The sequence below is a fragment of the Bufo bufo genome, chromosome 4 (assembly GCF_905171765.1).
Source record: "Bufo bufo chromosome 4, aBufBuf1.1, whole genome shotgun sequence".
Taxonomy (NCBI): Eukaryota; Metazoa; Chordata; class Amphibia; order Anura; family Bufonidae; genus Bufo; species Bufo bufo.
In genome coordinates, this window is record NC_053392.1 from 308,850,503 (window position 1) to 308,870,934 (window position 20,432).

Here is a 20,432-nt window from a genome sequence, read left to right on the forward strand (position 1 = left end):
TATGTATATTATATTATACCTATTGTGAGCTAAAAATCACTTTCAATTGGTCTTTATTAACAATATGGAATCCTTTTTTGTGTACAGAGCTGACATGCTGTAGTAGCTGCCTCTGGATTTTTTGTCCTTTCCGTCATCTGAGGAGCAGAGACTCCTTATCTCTGCTCTCTGGCCTTATAAACACTCATTACAGCTCAGTTCTTATCTTACTGATAAGAGTATGACTTAAATAAGCGTTTATGACCTCTCAGTAATTTAGAAATAAATGTTATTAAATGACTGCACAAATTAAAAGTATTAGTCACACAGTTAGAAAAACAGTTAACTAATTGTGACTGAAGCTCAATATTTTTAATAAAGGCCAATTGAAAATATGATTTTTAGCAACAAAAAAAAAGTTAAATGCAAATCAAAAAAATAAAATAAAAATTGTACTCCAAAAAGGTGTACATAGCCTTTAGCCTTCATTTACGTGAATAGCATGACTGAGATGCAATCACACTGTTCATTGTTTATCTGCTCGCCATCGCAACAATAAAGAGAAAGCGGCCCTTGTATGAGCGCTGCCTTCTCTTCAAACAGTGGATCAGTCAGGTGACGGGAGGTGGAACCCTGCCAATCTGAGAATAGGTCATCAATATTAATAAAGCGGACAACCCCTTTAATGTCTATCATGTTTATATGATTGTTACAGTCAGGATGTGTTTATACTATCACCTGTACAGTCCCATGTGTTTTTATAATAAACTATTCTCTTGAATGGGCATCTTAAAGAAATCCTATACATAATAAAAAACACAACTGAGGTGCAGATATTTTAATTCACAACATTACAATTGCTGTTGCAGAATTACCAGATTTTGCAAATTCTTCCTTATTGAGGTCTACCTTTATTCAATATCATTGCAATTTAGAGAAAAAAATAAAAATCAGCAGAAAAAAAAACAAAAAAAAAAAACAAAGGCACCATTTCCCACATCAAATCTGTGAATAAATGCACACCAAAACTGCACGATTTGATGTGGATTTCACACTGTTTCCTTTGAAGAACTGCTCATCTGATGCAGAAAAAAAATTTGATGTAAAACCATCCTGTGCAATGGTTCACGGTTAAAAAAAAAAAAAAAGTTAAAAATGACAAAAATAATCTTAAAAGGAGTTATCCAGTCATATTGGTGGCCTATCAATATTGGTTACCAATATCAAATTAGAGGGGGCCCCAACTCTTCGCACCCCTCACTGAACAGCTGTTTACCTGCATGCTACTTCATGTAAAGGGTTTCTGTCACCAGATTTATCCTATTAAGCTAGCGGTGAAGAAGCTGGCAGCCTGCGAGCGTCTTTCCCTCACCGCGCCTGCTCCAAATGCTGAACGGCGCGTGATTTCACCAGAGCACAAGGCTGGCAGACAGATGCGAGCGCTGCCTGGCCCTGTCAATCAGGACTTGGAGGGAGGCGACAAAGGTGGAAGAACGGAGCCTCTAGGAGCAGGAACAACACTAGAGGCTAATTAGTAGGGATCGATTATCGTTTTTTTCAGTATTTTGACCGTTATCGGTATCGGCATTTATTTTACCGATATTCCGATAACTTATTGGAAACACAGATCGCGCTGCTGTCAGCGCTCTCCGTGTTCCCTCAGCAGCACAGGGGAGAAGGAATCAGTGTCTCCCTCCCCTGTGCTGCTGCTGCCGCCAATGAGAGGAAGGAGGACAAGGGGAGGGGTTATGGCCACTGCGCCACCAATGAAGATAACTCTCTCATTCATATACAGGAAGCGGGAGCTGGCTGCAGAATCACATAGCCGACTCCCGACCTCTATGAGCAATAGCTGTGATCTGCGGTAGTTAACCCCTCAGGTGCCGCAGATCGCAGCTACGGCTCATAGAGGTCGGGAGCCGGCTATGTAATTCTGCAGCCAACTCCCGCCTCCTGTATATGAATGAATGAGAGATTTCTCTTCATTGGTGGCGCAGTGCGCCCCCCCCCCCAAGCCCCCCAGTATTAATCATTGGAGGCGCAGTGCGCCCCCCACCCCAATTCCAGTATTAAAACCATTGGTGGCGCAGTGCGCCCCCCCACCCAGTATTAATCATTGGTGGCAGTGGCCACAGGATCCCCTCTCCCCTGCTCCTCCGATCGGAGCCCCAGCAGTGTAATCCTGGGGCTCCGATCGGTTACCATGGCAGCCAGGACGCTATTGAAGCCCTGGCTGCCATGTTCAGCTCCCTGCTGCTGTGTGCACAAAGCACAGGGCAGCAGGGACAGTGTGAGCTCCTATTCACCCTGATCGAGATCTATCAGGGTGAATAGGACAAGGGTTCTAGTCCCTAAGGGGGCTAAAATTTAGTAAAAAAAAAAAAAAAAAAACACCAAAATATTAAGTATAAATGAAAAAGATTAACAAAAAAAATAAAAAAAATACACGTTAACAATAAACATATTAATTTTCAGCAGATTTGTGTAGGAATTTTTTTTTTTTCAAAAATGAAAATTCCCAGAATATCGGTATAAATTATCGGCTATCGGCCTGAAAGTTCACAAATTATCGGTATCGGCCCTAAAAAATCAATATCGGTCGATCCCTACTAATTAGCATATTATAAAAACTTAGATTTCTGGCGTAATGGGGGCATCGATAAAAGTAGGAATAGGCTAGTTCAGTTTAGCTGACATTAGCACATCGCTAATGTCAGCTAGCTTAATAGGGTTAAATCTGGTGACAGAATCCCTTTAAATGGAAATAAGCTGCAATAACTTACACTGCTGCTACTATGCAGACAGTTTTTAGGTAAACAACAAAGAGCGGTGTGGCGCCTTCAAACAAGCTTATCGGTGGGAGTGGCGAGAATGGAACTCCCACCGATCTGATATTGATCAGTTTTCCCAGTTTTCATAAGCTGCATACCTCTTTCTTTCCAAAGTCTCCACCAGGGTTCATAGTAGCCAAAATTCGAAACTTTGTTCCAGCTGTTAAAAGTTCCACCTCATCGTCATCTTGTCTACTTCCCTTTTCAGCCAATACCAGTGTCTTCTCCACTTCAAGGACACTAAAATACGAGAGATGAAATATTACTGTTCTCAAACAACTAATTAGAAAAAATAAAAATAAAAATCAAGGCGTACTAAGGACTCTCATATCAATACAGTGAGCATAATCATATGCCACTAAATAGGCTACACCACAGGCAGGACAAGATTAGAGGGGTTGGCCAGCATCTATTACTAGCTATACTTGTGCAGGAAGCAGCACATGCATGCAGCTAGCAATAAGCATTATTAAATTGTTATCGGCACCAATGTCTGATAGTTTAATATACATAATTCATATATACATGCAGGTCGCCTGCTTCCCTGTTCTGCGCTCTAAAAATGGGCGCAGTTCAGTCAATCAGTGGCCTCCATTCGTTTTCATTGGGGACAGACTGTGCATGCGCTAGTTAACCGGTTAGAGATGTGTGAATTTTATTCTATATTTTTTGTATCTCTAGGACTGTAATTGGTTAATCTTAAGGGGAACCTGTCACCGGGATTTTGGGTATAGAGCTGAGGACATTGGCTGCTAGATGGCCACTAGCACATGCGCAATATCCAGTCCCCATAGCTCTGTGTGCTTTTATTGTGTAAAAAAAACCATTTGATACATATGCAAATTAACATAAAAGTTACTTGTGTGACCAGAGAAGAGTCATATTTTCAAGCTCTGACTCATCTAAGGTTAATTTGCATATGTATCAAATCGGTTTTTTTACACAATAAAAGCAGAGAGAGCTGTGGGGACTGGGTATTGTGGATGTGCTAGCGGCCATCTAGCAACCCATGTCCTCAGCTCTATACCCAAAATCCAGGTGACAGGTTCCCTTTAAGTTTTTACAAACTTCTTATCTAAGGAGCCTTCCCCCTCCCCTTTCTGCTGTTAGTCGAGCTCTGTCTATGCAATGCTATGAGGAGAATAACGGGGGGGCGGGGGCAGAGAACTGTGCTGTGGGCAGTGTTTGTCTTCTATCTCCGCAAAGATGCTTTGAAGAAGATGTGTGCACTGTGAAAGGATACTAAATCCAATCCCTTGGCTGGATGAATAGGATACACACATATTACTCACTGCCTATAGAAGAACGCCTCTTTGAAGTGTCATATATGACGTGTGCAGTATTATTGTTAGGATAGACGCCATTACAACATGGCGGCGATAACCAGATGTTTATATTAGTTCACATTCCAAAGTAGTGCACAGTGCGCAGATGCTAGAGTGTTATTTCTTCTTCCTTTTGAGCTAATGAAATAATGCCTGGGCCTCAGAAAGTACTGCCCTTTTCTGAAGATGGATATACCGCTTACTTTCTGTAATAAAGTAGATATTGCATTGACCATCTATGTGTCAGCGTCTAGGCTCTCAGCCACGCGTGGATATTAACCCCTGGGGGGTACTTTGATTCGGAGCACCAGAGTGTATCTTAAAGGCTTTAATTAAAAGCCGGTTTGTCACTGTCTTACCCCAGTGTAAGTGATGGAGGCTGCTGATGGCGAAAAACCCTCCATCAGAGGACATTTTCAGAGCGTGCCTCTGGCAAGCGAGTGGGCCTGCATGTAAACATGAATTATTCATATTAAACTATCGGACATGGGTGCCGATAGTTCAATAATGCTTATTACTAGCTGCAGGCATGTGCTGTTCTCAGCGTATGTGCAGCTAGTAACAGATGATGGGGCCAACATATTTAAGGATCCCAAAAGTACGCAATAGTCTATTTATTGGAGGCCTCTAATGTGAGGTCCTTCTCCACCACATACTGGGGTGACAATGAGACAATTTGCAAGTCTTATCTAGAGTATACTAGGATGGATTTGCAGAATGGGAGTGGTTTCACAAACTAGATTAGCACCACACATTAATTTGCTGTAATGTCTTTGGCGGCCCTACGCAGGAGCCCAGTTTGCCATACTGATTGGTTTTGCAAAACAAATTGAAAACTATCGCCCATGGCAACAGTAAGTGAAAATGTCTATTTTGTTAAAAATCTTTTCCATCTGTCTAGGGAGAATTGTTGTGGGTATTACAGTAGCGTGTAGCTAGAGAAACAGCCGGCATATTTTAAAATAAAGATACTACATGGATTGTGCAGGGACAGTGGAAAAGATTATTGTGAGTGTTGCAAATATTTGTTGCAACTTATTTGACGCCACGATCTGGACACTGGTAAATTTCTGGGTTGTGGAATCAATAAATGGCCTAGGGGGTGACTGCATGAGAAAGCGCCCAACTTCTTACTTCTTTTTTAAGAAGAAAAAAAAAAAAAAAACATCTAACTCCCTTGTATGCTCTCCGATTGGAGTGGTGTGTGTGTGGGGGGAGGGGGCCTAAACGGGTTGATGACATGCACAGTCCATGTTCCCTCCATCCTCGGAGTCACCTACGGTTATACAATGATCAGATCTATACCTCTACCCCTATCCCTGTAGCCCAGGGCTGGCCAACCTGCGGCTCTCCAGCTGTTGCAAAACTACAACTCCCAACATGCCCAGACAGCCTACAGCTATCAGCCTACAGCAGGGCATGGTGGGAATTGTAGTTTTACAACAGCTGGAGAGCCGCAGGTTGGCCAGCTCTGCTGTAGCCTATCATCAGGCCCACACCGCTACTGCAACTTGTTCTACCTTAGGTTCTATGGACCACCATAATTTTTATCCTTGTACTATCCATGCTTTTCGTGGATAACAAACTGACCTATTCATTTCTATAGTGTCATACACTGTATATCTGTATTTTTGGCGAATCTGTGTGGCCTTTCTGCCAATTACAGGACAAGTTCTATTCTGGGTAGCATCGCGCACATGAATTGTCATTTCTAGCTCTTATTGGGGAACACAAGACAATGCGTACAGCTACATCCACTAGGAGGCGACCCAAAGCTGAAAAGTGTTAGCACCACCTCTCAGCTATACCCCTCTTGCAGACACTGAGCTAATCATAAAAATAAATAAATAAATAAATAAATAAATAAATAAAATGTAACCCCTGGTGCGCTTTAACCCCTTCTACAGGTGGTGTATTGTCAACCTCCAGATGCAGTCCTCTCTACCGGAATTCCCCTCTTCCGCAGGCGGAGTGATTACACCAACACTGGAAATTGTACGTCCTATCAAATAACACCTTTCAGGCACAGTAATTGCGCCACCACTGGATACTGTACATCCTGTTGCATTACCCCTCTTCTGCAGACGGAGTAATTGCACTAACAATAGATAATGTACACACTGTTGCACTACCCCCTTCCACAGGCGGAGCACTTGCACTACCATTGGATACTGTACATCCTGTCTCATTACGACCTTCTACAGGCGCCGTAATTGCACTACCACCGGATACTGCATATCCTGTCGTATAACCCCCTTCCACAGACTAAGTAATTGCACTTCCACTGGATACTATATGGTCCTATTACCCCCTTCCACAGGTGGAGTGATTGCACTACCACTGGATGCTGTACATTCAGTTCCTTTTTTTCCCCCCCCCCCCCCGCCCTTCCTTTCTACAGGCAGAGTACTTGCAATACCACTGGAAGCTTTACTATGCTGCCACATTACCCCCTTCCTCACCAGACACAGCGGTTGTGCCGTCAGTTGCCGTCACAGCTTGTAGCCAATTTGTTGCCAAGATGCAACACCCTACATTTCCCTTTCCACAAGGAGAGTAGTTGCACTCTTCCTAGATACTATTTCTCGTGCATGGCATTGGGGGACACAGCACCATGGGTATATGTCCAATTACCACTAGGAGGCGACACTAGACATAAAAAAGTGTTGGCTCCTCCCCGTTGGGCTATACCCTCTCCAAGGACACTAGGCAGATCAGTCTTGTTCTAGTGTCCGTAGGAGGCAGACCTGACCTGCTTTTTGTGCAGGTCATCCTGCTACTTTTTTATTTGATTTTTTCTTCAATCATTTTTTCCTTTCTCTTCTCTGCAGGTTCCGGCCTGCGGCAGGGGTGGCTCCATAGTGTTCCACTTTAGTTGCCCCCCTGCGGGCGCGTACTCAGGTACCTGGCAGCCACCCAGTCCCCAAATCTGCTTCAGCAGTGGAATTCCGGCAGTCCCACGGTTCCCGTGTTGAGTCCGCCGAGGGGGTGGTTACTGCTGCGCCTGAAGACGTCTGAGGGCGAGTATGTTAGATTAGGGTCTTTCACCCTTCTTCTCGGGCCTGGGGCGTTCCCCCCTCTCCTCCCTTCCCGGATACCTAATAAAGCTCTCATTGCTGTGTGAGTAAATGCCTTGCCTCCGATAGTGCCTTGCCTCGGATACAGTAGGTTGTGGATTCAGGCCCCAGCAGAAACTTTTACGCTCAGCTGTATCCAAAGTTCTCTACCCCACCTGGCCCCCGTTCGTCGCGGCAGCTCTGGGGCACTTCCGTGATTGCGGCCGTTCGTCCTCGGCCGCGCTCCACAATTTTTTTTTTAAATCAGATATTTTTATTTGGTTTTCACAAACATATAAAGAACAACAATACCCCGAAAAACCCTCCCACCTCCCTTCCACCCCTCCCCAGAGTCTTGTGACCATTTGAGTCCAAAGTCCACGAATTGTGCAAGAAGTCCAACATTAGGTCCTCATACGTATACCATACATATATCTTTCCCCATATTCCAGGTCATACATCACATGCCTTCCTCATATTCATGTATATCTCTACAGAATTTATCATCCAAACACATTCTACTTATATCATCCTTACTGTTAATATCTAAGGAATATCTAGACAATAGCCAACCTATGGGCCAAATATCACACTGTAATGCTGCATCCAGGAAAACCATAACGTCTCAAACTTCTTAATGGACCCTCTCTTCTGATAGACGTACTTCTCCATCCGAACCAAATTATGTACCCTAGCCTCCAGTTCCCTCACAGTTGGTGGCAGTATATCTATCCAGTGAAAAGCTATGCTTTTTCTAGCTTTATATAGAACCCGTCCAATAGCCAGCTTCTTTTTTGCCATACCTGGTAATATCTCAAAGTACCCCAATACACATATCAAGGGTGTAACGTCAAGGTGTACCTCAAACACAGTGTTTATTGTTTCAATGACCCCTGTCCAATACCGCCTCAGTCTTGGACAATTCCACATAAGGTGGATTAAATCTGCATTGGATATGTCACATCTTGGGCAATGGTCATTGTCCCTATATCCCATCTTTTTCAAGACCACTGGCGTTCTATAAACCCTAAGTAGTAAGTACAATTGGGAGATTCTTTGTGCTTCACTAACAGCTAGCAATGGGCATTCCTGTAACACTTTTTCCCACTGTTCCTCAGTGAGGTCCGATATGTCCGACTTCCATTTGGCAAATAATTGCAAAGGTGTATTTTTAATTTGCATATCAATAAATGCACTGTAGTGAAGTGAGATAACACCATTAGTGGTACCACTAGTCGCTGTGAGGTCTATAATACTGTGCCTTTGAGCAGGGGCAACCTTTTCAGACTTATCTTGCGTTTTAATGGCATGTCGGAGCTGTAGGTATAAATAAAAGAACTTCTTAGGGATATTAAATTCCTGTTGTAACTGTGTGAATTCTTTCAAAATACCTTCCGAATACAACTGGGTCATTCTATTCAGATTATATGGAATCCACCCCCGTAATTCCGCAAGTTTGTCTAGCTCTTTATACATATAGTTAGGCCAGATTGGGGTATATGCCGTATACCCAGCGACCTTTGTAACCTCCCTGGCTTTCCACCACACTTTATGAATGGTGCTCAGTACTCCAAATCGTTCCCCTTTAATACGAAAGGTACCATCCTCTAGTGCAGACATCAGACATGTACGCCCTACAAGAAATCTCACCACCTTCCCTACCGTATTCACTTTCTCTATATCTCCCCATCCCCTAACATGTTGTAACTGACTCGCCAAATAATATAACCACGGGTCAGGTAGGGCTAGGCCCCCGTTTGTCTTTGGTCGCCGTAAAGTGTCTAGTTTAATACGGGGAATCCCTTTTTTCCAAATTAATTCCCTAAACAGGGCATTTACTTTATAGAAAAAACGAATCGGAACCCAGCAGGGAGCATTATGTAGGAGGTACAACAACTGGGGCATCAAGATCATTTTTATAAGGTTGGTTCTTCCTACCATGGAAAGTGGCAGCTTGATCCACGTGTTCACTTTATCTTTAAATCTGTTTAGTAACGGCGTCAGGTTTAGGCTTTCGTAGTTGCTAGTATCAGGGGTTATTTGGATACCTAAATACTTAAAAGAAGTTACGATCGTTAAGCCCATGGTATCCTCCGGGTTTGGGACATCTCCTTTAGTTAATGGCATTATCACAGACTTCGTCCAATTAATATGAAGACCAGACAACGCTCCATAATCATTAATAACCTTCATGGCTTCCTTAAGGGAATTTCTCCAATCCTCCAAGAACAGTAATAGATCATCAGCATAAAGAGTGACTTTTTCAGTCAATTCCCCATCAAAAAAGCCCCTTACCAAACTCTCCTGCCTTAAAGCCTCCGCCAAGGGTTCCACTGCCACCGCAAACAATAGCGGGGACAGGGGACACCCCTGTCTCGTTCCCCTATATAATTCAAAGGGATCTGACAAGGCCCCATTGATTCGTAGCACAGCCTTTGGGGTGGCATACAAGAGTTGTACCCATTCAATGTATTGGCGCCCAAAGCCCATCCTCTCTAGTACTAGCCATAGGTATCGCCATTCCACACTGTCGAATGCCTTGGCCGCATCAAGAGATGCGACCGCCACACACGAGGTGTGGACCTGGCTCGCCTGGATATTCATGAAAAGTCTTCTGACATTAACAGCAGTGGAGGCATTTGGCATGAAGCCCGCTTGATCTGAATGAATAAGCATTGTGATAACCTTATTTAATCTATTCGCCATCACTTTTGCCAACAGTTTCACGTCAGTCTGCAGGAGCGAGATAGGTCTGTAGGAGTCCGCTTCTTTATCATCTTTACCGGGTTTTGGAATGAGCACAATGACAGCCTCATTCATTGAGGCAGGTAGGCGCCCCATTTCCTTCGCCTCCTTACAGACCTCCAACAACTGCGGCAAAAGTATGTCCGAGAACCGTTTATATAGTTCTCTCCCTGGCGCTTTATTATTAGACATGGACCCCAAAGCCTCCTCTAATTCCCTAACGGTTATTGGGGCATCTAACATATTTCTATGATCTCCCGACAAAGTACGCAGAGGCAGTTATTTTAGATTCATATAATGAGGAATAAAAGGATTTCATAATATGAATTATCATATCAGGGTCGTCCCTTAGTATTCCCTCTGAATCCCTAAGTGTCGCTATATAGGATGTCTGCTGTTGGGCTTTAGAGATTAAGGCCAGCAATCTTCCCGCCTTTTCGCCCTCTTCATAGTAGGACTGCTTCTGAAAGAATCTCTTATTTTTTGCGTTTTGCATTAGTTTCTCATTCAGTTTTTCCTGAGCCTCTTTCCACTGCGCCTCAGTGTCCGCTGTTGGAGCAGCAACATGTGCTGCCTCCAAGAGCCCCACCGCGGTAGTCAGTTTTTGTACTGTTAGTTTAGTTTCGGTCTTTTTAGCATTAATATCCCCTATTAGTAGTCCTCTGAGATAAGCCATCATGGCGTCCCATACTACTAATTTTGATGCCGATGGAAGATTAATGACAAAGTATTCCTTAAGTTTATCCCCTATTCCTCCCATATCTGGTAACACAGATAGCCAGTGCGGGTTCAGTTTCCATATCATATTTTCCCGTACCCTACTGGGCCGAAAGTCAGCGACCGCCAGGACCGGAGAGTGGTCCGATAAGTTACGAGGTAGGTATTTGACCTCCCGTATGTAATGCCCCATGTTTTCATTTCCCAATATAAGGTCTATTCTTGATAGGGAATCATAGGTAGAGGAGACACATGAATATTGTTTTATCAAGGGATTCTTCAATCGCCAGAAATCTAACAAGAGGGATTCCTGTAGAAGCTTTCCAAACGGCGAGAGGCCACACCCAGAAGGATGTGATCCCCCTCCCATTTTATCTAACGCAGGATTGACAATATTATTAAAGTCTCCCATAACTATGACCGGGACATCCGGTACTTCCGCAAAATAGCACAAAATAGCCTTAAGCACTTGCGGTGAGTAAGGCGGAGGGATGTAGACTCCCACCACCACACACGAGACATTATACAGCGTGCAGTGCAAGCATATAAACCTACCTTCTTTGTCTATCTTGCTTGAAATGAATTTAAATGCTATGGATTTGTGTACTAGGATACTTACACCCCTCGCATATGTATAGTATGTAGCGTGGTAACAATGTCCAGCCCAATGCGGACTGAGCAGTTTCGTTTGGTCCTCTAATAAGTGTGTTTCCTGGATGCAGCATATCACAGAGCCATGTTGCTTAACTTTATCTAAAATAGCCCTTCGTTTAATACTCTCCTTCACTCCTCTAGTATTCCAGCTAAGAAAACGGACTATTCCTGCCATAATACTATTATAATCATCAGATCAGTATAACGGATGCAGCCTGAGGAATCTATTATAAAAGGACCCAATAAATTTTCCTCCTCATATTTTAGGACTCTATCTGCAATACTTTGAAAAAACATGGTCATCCCTTCCAGACTCTATCAGCAATAGTATCCCCCCCCCCCCTTCCCTTCCCTTCCCTTCCTAAACAAAGAATTAAACTATATCCTTCCCTATAAATCGGAAAGAGCACTTAGCCACCACAACGGAGCCCCACTAAAAACACCTGTATTACCAGGCACGTGGGATACAGAAAGCACCCGTCGTCGTAGCCTCCAACCTCTAGTAGGCTTACACCCCCAGTAATAGGTTAGAGTTGGCAACACCTATCTCTATAGGAAAACAAAAAAAAAAAAACAAAAAAAAAAAAAAAAAAACAGCAGCAGCAATTAAATAGAAAACTCCCTCCCCCTCCTTTCTTTAAAGTACACGTTAAACTTAGCAAATGTATGACATATACCTTTATCCTCCGCACCTCACACAACAGTAGGTATTAAACCCCATATAATATATTTTCTTCCTCATTACAAAATTTCTAGACAAGAGGCATTGCATTTTACACATTTGACCCCCTAGCTATAATGACAGTTTTACCATCCACACTGTCACCCATACCATCTATCACATCACACATTCTTATCAATGACTATGTCATTTATCACCGCCTCTTCTGATCCTCAATTCCCTTCTGCCGCAAGTTGCCCCTCATGCCGGTCCAGCCACTTCCTCGCCTCTTCCGGATTGTCGCGGAAAATTGTAGACCCCAGTGCCACAATTCGCAGTTTGGCCGGGTACATCATGGAGTACGCAATCTTCAAGGATCGCAGTCGCTTCTTGATCTCCAGGAACTTTGCTCTCCGTCTTTGCACCTCTTGGGAAAAGTCCGGATATAAGGACACCTTGTTTCCGTAGATCATAAGGTTTTCCATCTCTCTGGCCTTCCTCAGGATAATGTCCCGGTCCCTGTAATGTAACAACTTCACTAGCATGGGTCTCGGGGGCGCCCCCGGTGGCAGTGTTCTGGTGGGAACTCTATGGGCTCTTTCTATAGCAAAAAATTTGGTCAGCACCTCCTCACCAAACTGGTTCTTGAACCATGTTTCAAAAAAATCTGCCGGATGATTCCCCTCAGCTTTCTCAGGGACGCCAACCAATCTAACGTTATTCCGGCGAGCCCGGTTTTCCAGGTCATCTTGTTTGGCAGCAATTATATCCACTCTTCTAGCGTGCTCTCTCAGATCCCTTCTCAAGGGGGGCAAAATGTCCTCCACTGCGCCCATTCTATCTTCCAGGGCCGTGGTGCGCTCTGCCAGCTTTCTCATGTCATGGCGGACTATGGTAACGTCCTCTTTTATGGCTCCCACCTTTTCAGTAAGAGTAGCCAGCGACTTGCTGCAGCTAGTTATGGCCGCCATCACATCTTTCAGAGTGGGTTCATCCACTTCAGATTCTGTAGCCCCCATAGTACTTGCTTCTTTGTCAGGGCATAGGGGAGAGAACCTGTTATTCCGGTCCATGCAGTCTGCAGATGACTCCTCTAGTTCAGGATCGGAGTCCATTTGCGCATCCCCCCTTCCAGCAGCTTGCCTCCTTTGGGGCCCTTTGCTCACCGCTCCTGCCGAGGACCTAGCAAATCTTTCCAGCCTGGCCGCAGCGTCTCGCTGTGTCTCCGACACCCGGCCCTGTCGGCCTGGAGTTGCCGCGCCGGCGCCATCTTGTGCCTCTCTCACCTCCACTTTTCCGTCCTTTTTAAGTTTCATTGCGCCCGAACCTCAGCCGCTGTCACGATTCTGAGGTCAGCACAGTGCTCAGGAGCCGATCCGGAGCCTTCCCACACTGTTTTTCAAGCTTTTTTTGGGGTTTTCAGGATGTTTTTACACTCTGTGCAGAGGAGCTCGGCCGATGTGCTGCCGCTCACATGCTCCGCTTGGCTCCGCCCCGCGCTCCACAAATTTAGGCCCCAGCTTTTCGGGCCTGCTAGGCCGCAACTCCCCGGCCACTTTCTGTCCTTCCCGGGCTTACTCAGTCACCTACCCTCCTGCTCTCTCTCAGAGGGGCGGTTCTTCCTCTGGCTGTCGGCTCCTGCTCTCTCCGGTCGCCATCTTCTGCTCTCCTGCTTGGGGTGCGCTGCACAGCTCCTGGGGTCTGGTAGGCAGCCTCTGGCTGAATTACTCCGCAGGCTTTTTTCCCTCCCTCCCCTCTCGATTGCTGCATTCTCCTGCAGCCCTGCCACCTGCTCTATAGCTGCTGCAGCACCTCTTAGGGAACGTGACATCCGGGGACAGATAGGACAGCCCTGCTGCTCTATGAGGGCCTCCTCTCCCAGCCTTCCTATCGGATCGCCACGCATTTCACATGCGTCCATTGTCTACGGAGGTTTCCATGTGGTCGCCTTGTCCCCCTCCCACCCTTTTGTGTGTAGGTCCCCCCTGAATGGGCTCCTTCCATGTCAAGCCATGGGATCCTTGCCTGACTCGCCCAATCCCAGGCGGAGTCGCTGGAGCGCTGCCTACAAATTACGGTCTCCTTTTCAGAGGCTCGTTCCTCGTCTCCTGTTTTTGAGATGCAGGGCTTATCTTATCCTTTCTTTTTTCTGGCCTTTACTTACAACCCCCTCCCTTTCCAATCTGGTACCCTTTTTTCCCTGATACTTCATTTGGCCGGAGTTTCTCCGGTCTTGCACTTCTCAGCGGTATTTTGTTTTCAGAGGCTCGTTCCTCGTCCCCTAGTTTGGGGATGCAGGTCTTTTTCTAGTTTTTACTTACAACCCCCTCCCCTTCCAAGGGTTGGCGGTTTCCCTTAGCGCCTTTGGGATTTTTTCCTTTCAATAGGGCGCTTAACTTCTTCACCTGCTTTGCGGTGAGGGGAGACCTGCTCCCTTCACATGTGAGCCTTGCTATGGCTTCCCTCACTCGTCTGGCCTTCAGTGATTCCATGTTCCCTTGCTACCCTGGCCGTCAGGGGTTGGCCTCAGGGTGTTTGTGCTTTCACCTGAGACTATTCGCCTGTTAGGTAGCTCCGATACGCGGTGCTGTCCTACTTTCTCTCCAGCCGTCGGCTGAGCTCGGTGTTCCCCTTTGCCTTCTTCTTGCATTTGGGTTGTTCTCCCAGGCATTTGTCCTGGGGTGCTGGCAGTCGTCACTGTGGCTTCCTTTGGGTTTCTCCCTGGTTATGTGGCTTCCTGCCTATTCCATGCTTTTCTCCTGTTGGGTCACATGGTTCTTCCGCACCTGTATGCCCAACAGGTGGCATGGCTGTTCTTTTCCCACCCTCGGGGACTGCTTTGGGACGTCCCATGGTGCTGTGTCCCCCAATGCCATGCACGAGAAAATTTGATTTTTTTGTACTCACCGTAAAATCCTTTTCTCGTAGTAGGCATTGGGGGACACAGATCCCACCCCATGTTTTTTACTTCCGCTTCTCCGGGCTGGTCTCTTCATCTTTCCTGGTACGGGAGTTGTTGGTTCCTTGCCTTTCTTCTCTCTCCTACTGCTTTTGGTACAAACTGATCTGCCTAGTGTCTGCAGAGAGGGTATAGCCCAACGGGGAGGAGCCAACACTTTTTTATGTCTAGTGTCGCCTCCTAGTGGTAGTTGGACATATACCCATGGTGCTGTGTCCCCCAATGCCTACTATGAGAAAAGGATTTTACGGTGAGCACGAAAAATCTAATTTTCTGTCTACTTGACCTTTATCCATGTTCCTTGGGTTAGCTTATCACTGCTCTGGAGTGTCTGCACAGATGCTACTTTTTTTCTGATACATTCGTGGTGATGGGCATCCATATCACACTCCTTTACTGGCACCAGTCTCTGGTTGCTGTCTGGCTACTTGTGCATTCCTCTGATAACCACATTCTCCACTTCAGGGGGAGTTGCTACACTATGGCGGTAGATAGTATCTAGTCCACAGACTACCAGCGTTTCACGCGTTGGCATCACCTCCGCCTACCGCTAAGGGAATTATTATTTTTTCCTTCAGCTTACGGTTAGGTTGGCCCGATCCAGGCAGTTTTGGTGGAGTGTCAGGAGGCTACTCTCCTCTCTTGTTCTAGCTCTTATTTTTAGCAGCTGTGCACGCTGCAGTTTTTACCTTTGGATATGCTTCCATGAGTGTTCTCATAGTGACATATCTAGATATTCCTGGCGAGCGTATGCTATCTCTTATGGTTTTTCCTCTACCTTGGCAGTCGCTTGTCTCAGAGAGAGAGTAGACCATATTCCATCATTTTTGCCTTTTATAGTTTAGCTTACAGATATTTTCATAACCTACTTGAGAGGGCATTCCATGCCTGGTTCACTGCCATCTGCTCAGTGGATTCCTTCCAGATTTTTCCTATGTTTAAATATCCCTTCCTTGTATTTACACATTTGGTAAGCTTCTGTCTATGTCCACATATTGTTCTGTTTGACTGTGTCTCATTGGTAAATTGATTCTACAGACTCATTTCTTTGGGTTGCCCCCCTCACTTTTCTAGCGGGGTCTATTGTCATGCAAGACGTCCTAGTTTTCCAGCCCAGACTTTTGTCATCATTCTGCTGGAGTGTTCTTTTCTTTCTGGCGCAACAGTAGTTCTGCAGTCCTCGATATCCGGATGTACCTTCCTGGACATCATTTTCAGTCTGTCTCCTTCCAATCGGTATTTCATGGAGTGGATTTACTTGTTATCCTTCTTCACAGGCTGCCCTATTGCCATTCCTCACAGACTTTGTTTTCTTCTCATCTCATTTAGTCACAGTTTATGACTCCAGGGTGTTTTTTCCTATGGCTCCAGTCCTCTGGTATCGGTTTTTGCTACGTCTTCTGGCCCTTGCCATTTCTCCTCTCTCCTACATTTTCTGTAGTCTCTGTTTTCTGGTGCTTACCTTTAATATGCTCTTCTGTCCGAGTTCATTGGAGGACACCGCTCCCACCCAGTAAGTACATTGCTGGGTCTTCCTGGTGGGTCCTACCTGTTCTTGGTTGTAACCAATCTCCAGCACTCCTTCTCCTGGCTGCTCCTATTGCTTTTGTGAGAATTGATTAGATCATTGTTTGGAGGAGTTGTATAGCTGAGAGGAGGAACTAACACTTTCAGCTTGTCGCCTCCTAGTGGCAGCAGCTATACCCATGGTCTTCAGTGTCCCCCAATGAACTCAGCGTGAAAAGGATAGGTAAGCACAAAAAAAAATCTATTTACTATTTATGGGAGTGAGAAAAAAGTGGAGTGCACACATAGAAGGTATCTGTGGACCAAAACACTGACATGGTTGTGTGCATGAGGTCTTGGGCTGTATAGCAGCTAGACAGGAGAGCAAATTCTTGTTTGGAAGCTAACAATCTAAGCTTGCAATGCTACCTGCCATACAGTTGGAGATAAAACCCTTAAAAATCAGGATGGGAGTAATATCTGCAGATACTGGGCCTAAATTAAAGCTTGGAGTCTTAGCGGATCTGCTGTGCGAACATACCCATAATGCACTCCTTTTAGTGGAAGCAAGCACTTTAACATAAATGGTAAAATAATGTAACTGCCTAAATTACAGAACAGCCAACCACAGATGTCTTACCTGTTTAATCTCTCTAAAACTGAATCATCTGCTAGAGAGATTTCATCCAACAAGAAAAATCCATCTTCCCTCATAGCCAAAACCAACGGACCATCATGCCACTCAAACAGCTTTGAACTCTCATCTTCATCATCAACCTAAATATAAAATTATGATTATTATTGCAAACACAGCAGTGAGAAAAATCTATGCTTTGAAGATTAAAAACGTACTTTGTCCTTGGACCTGTGTCTGATAGGTCGCAGCCCTCCCAAAAAATCTGAGGTTTCCATGTGTTGATGACAGTTAACAGAGTATAATTTCTGGTTTTGCAGAGCTGCAAACAGTTGGCAAATGGTGGTTTTGCCACATCTATCAAATACAAAGAAATGATTATAAAAAGGGTGGAGTCAGACAAAGCAGAACAAATTACAACTAAATATCTAGACTTACCCAGTATCCCCTACAAGCAAGATAGGCTCTCCAAACTCCAATGCTCGACCCACAAGAACAGCTAGCCTTCTCATTCCTACAGTCCATACAACATGTGAAAAACTCTGATCCGTTCCACCACTTAGAACAGATAACTTTTCTGTAAAAAAACAAAAAAAAAAAAAAAAACACATCAGGTCATGTTTATCTATACGTGAAACCAGTGCCCTATATAGAACGAAATTGCATGTGGTCTGTAAAAAGTCTCATCATAGACACCCATATTTTACTGCTTTGCCTCCATCCAAGTTAAGCATTTCTTCAATTGAAATGAATATTCAAAAAACTGTCTATGCAGAAATTCCTTAACAGCCTACAGTAGTGAAACTCTACAGCTGTACATAACAGCAGGAGGGCTTCAAGCTTGTCACCAAAGTGGGAAACATTTTGCCACCTCTCCATTAACACTTTCTACATTTAAAAAGGACTTATTGGAAGTTCCAGACAGCGCAAAGAGTCCTGTGATTTTTTTTTTTTTTATATATAACATTTTATTTGGATTTCTTTAAGTTTTTGTAACATAGAAAAAAGAAAAAGTAACACTGAGAACATAAAACATACAATCACTTATAGGTGTGTGAATGTATGCTTTAAAGGTTAGTGGAAAGATGCATTCTCCTGCTAAACGTGTTCAACACAGAAACATTCTGTGAGAATACCAATTCTCCATCAGCAAGACCCTTCTGAATACAATAGTAGTCGACCCAAAAAGTGGTTCCCTCTCCCAGGTTATTCAGTGCCCCAGAGCCAAAAGGGCCTAGAGTGCCCATTGTATTTTCTATGATATACTGTTGAGTATATTTTAAGGGGTGCATGAATTCCTGAGTTTCGTACAATATCATAAATTTAGAAATAAAGGGTTTCCACTTTGTCAGGGATTCTTTACAGCTGACTGTGGCTAAGCGTTCTAGGCTAAGTTTGTGTAGTTGGGAGGTCAGGGTTTCCATAGATGGGATAGCAAAGGAGAATCAACCTTTCTAAACACAGCAATTCGCCACCAGGAAGATGACATGGAGCAATGGAGGGACCTTACATGATTTGTGAGTGGGCCCTAGAATGCTTGCTGTTACAGATTGGAATATCATCAATAATGGAGTGATCTGCGGGCAAGTTCAAAGACCATGCCACATACCAGAAGAGGGAGCTTTGCATGTGGTCAACCCATGGAGATGAGCGGGAGATGCAGAGACTGAAGCCATATATAGCCCCATGGATGAGTTTTAACCCACCAGTTCCTATCCTTGCAAGATGCTGTCAGAAACAACTGTTTCCAATATCATAGACCATCTTTTAAACGGGGAACGGGGGGGGGGGGGGGTCAGTCATGCTGAAGTCATGGGACAGCAAGCTAAAACCAACCTGAAAGTTACATAGGACAGAGCGGGGTGCTGGTGATAGAAGCAAATGAAAACCGATGCAATAGAGTTTGAGACTTATGCAAGCAGTGTTCTTCAGAATAGTTTCATGCCCTGGCACTTGTATACTTACCCAGCTGCTTTTGCATATTTTCTCTGGAGAAGAGGACCTCTGGCACTACCGCCTTCTTGAAGCACTTCTTTAAGACTCTTAAGATTACATCTACCTCCTCCTGTTTTCTCACTCGACCAGCTAGGAGCAAGAAACCTAAACAAATTGTTAAAAACACACAGGTCAGATTTGGCTCGTCGCCAACATTAATTGTTCTGTTCAATGGAAGAAATGTTCATACCATCATTTGCCAAGTGCTGAAGCCAGTCATAATCTTTTTCTGTTTGTTCTGATAATCTGTATCGCTCAGCCCATCTAAAGAGATCTCGAAGTGTAATAAAGCCATGCTTTCCTGCAAAGACGGAGGATCCTCTTCTGTGTGACTAGAGAATGAAGGAGTCCAAAGTTCGTTAGTGGTACACAGTACTTTTATCAGTCTTCATATTATAAAAATAACCATTACCTGCAGTTCTAACATCACTGCAACCAACTTGGCACAGTATGATGGAGGCAGGCAGCAGCGTTTGTGCAATATGGTTTCCAGTTCAGCACTTGGTAATTCATCATAATGTAGCTCCACAAACCTGTTCCGAAAAGCTCTGGATAATACCTGTTAAAAGCAATAAAAATTGAAAATTTTAATGTACAAAATGGGAATTGGATAAGTTATAGTTACACCATCTCTAAGGCTGATTTTACATTCATATTACAACTTCATTAAGAGTAAAACCGAAGATTGAATTCCATGCATGCCATGTATGGAGCCATAAAATGTTGACATGGAAACAGTTGAAAAATGCCCATACCACTGAAACCGCTGTCGGCCCCAACGCTTGTTCAGCAGACAGATCATCCGAACCCACATACATGCTTGGTAACTGCCTATCTATCCTGAGGATAGGTCAGCATTATGCCACTGCACACCCTCTTTAAGACTGGGGTCGCACCAGATATTAGCAACTCTTTAACTTACACATTTTATAGGATTTTTATTTTTTTACGGGACTATGTAGTGTAGCCTGCTTCGCTAGTTAGCAATGCATGATACAGTGAGAATTTCCATCCCTTTCTCTAGTTTTTTTTCTCCCTTAATCAGAAACAAACCTTTCTTCCACCATAAATGCCCGGTGGATTCTGGGTTGCAAAAAGCATGAACCTTGGATGTGCTTTAACCACTTCCTGGGTTTCAGTAATAAAAAGCTCTCTGTTATCATCCAACAAACGGTTGAGTGCTTCAAGCACATCTGTAGGAGCCAGATTCAACTCATCAAGTATAATCCAGTAACCTTTCCTCATGGCATGAATTAAAACACCTAATGGCAAAAAAAAAAGAAATAAATCTGAGTGACAGAAGTGCAATGTATTTGTTGAAGAGCACATATGATCAGGAGAATATTTCATGTACAGTAAAGTATTAAAGT

At 44.3% G+C, this 20,432-nt stretch overlaps 1 protein-coding gene across 2 annotated transcripts in view; it reads right to left on the reverse strand.

Moving 5' to 3' along the window:
* Positions 1–20,432, reverse strand: part of MDN1 (midasin AAA ATPase 1) — a 315,164-nt gene that overhangs the window by 193,777 nt on the left and 100,955 nt on the right. For both annotated transcript variants that reach the window (XM_040428764.1, XM_040428763.1), the window contains exons 25-32: positions 20,116–20,324; positions 19,475–19,621; positions 19,253–19,394; positions 19,033–19,167; positions 17,506–17,644; positions 17,286–17,424; positions 17,074–17,210; positions 2,909–3,050 (exon numbers count right to left, since the gene is read on the reverse strand). In XM_040428764.1, the coding sequence (XP_040284698.1) occupies positions 2,909–3,050; positions 17,074–17,210; positions 17,286–17,424; positions 17,506–17,644; positions 19,033–19,167; positions 19,253–19,394; positions 19,475–19,621; positions 20,116–20,324 (1,190 nt within the window). The remainder of the gene's footprint in view (positions 1–2,908; positions 3,051–17,073; positions 17,211–17,285; positions 17,425–17,505; positions 17,645–19,032; positions 19,168–19,252; positions 19,395–19,474; positions 19,622–20,115; positions 20,325–20,432) is intronic.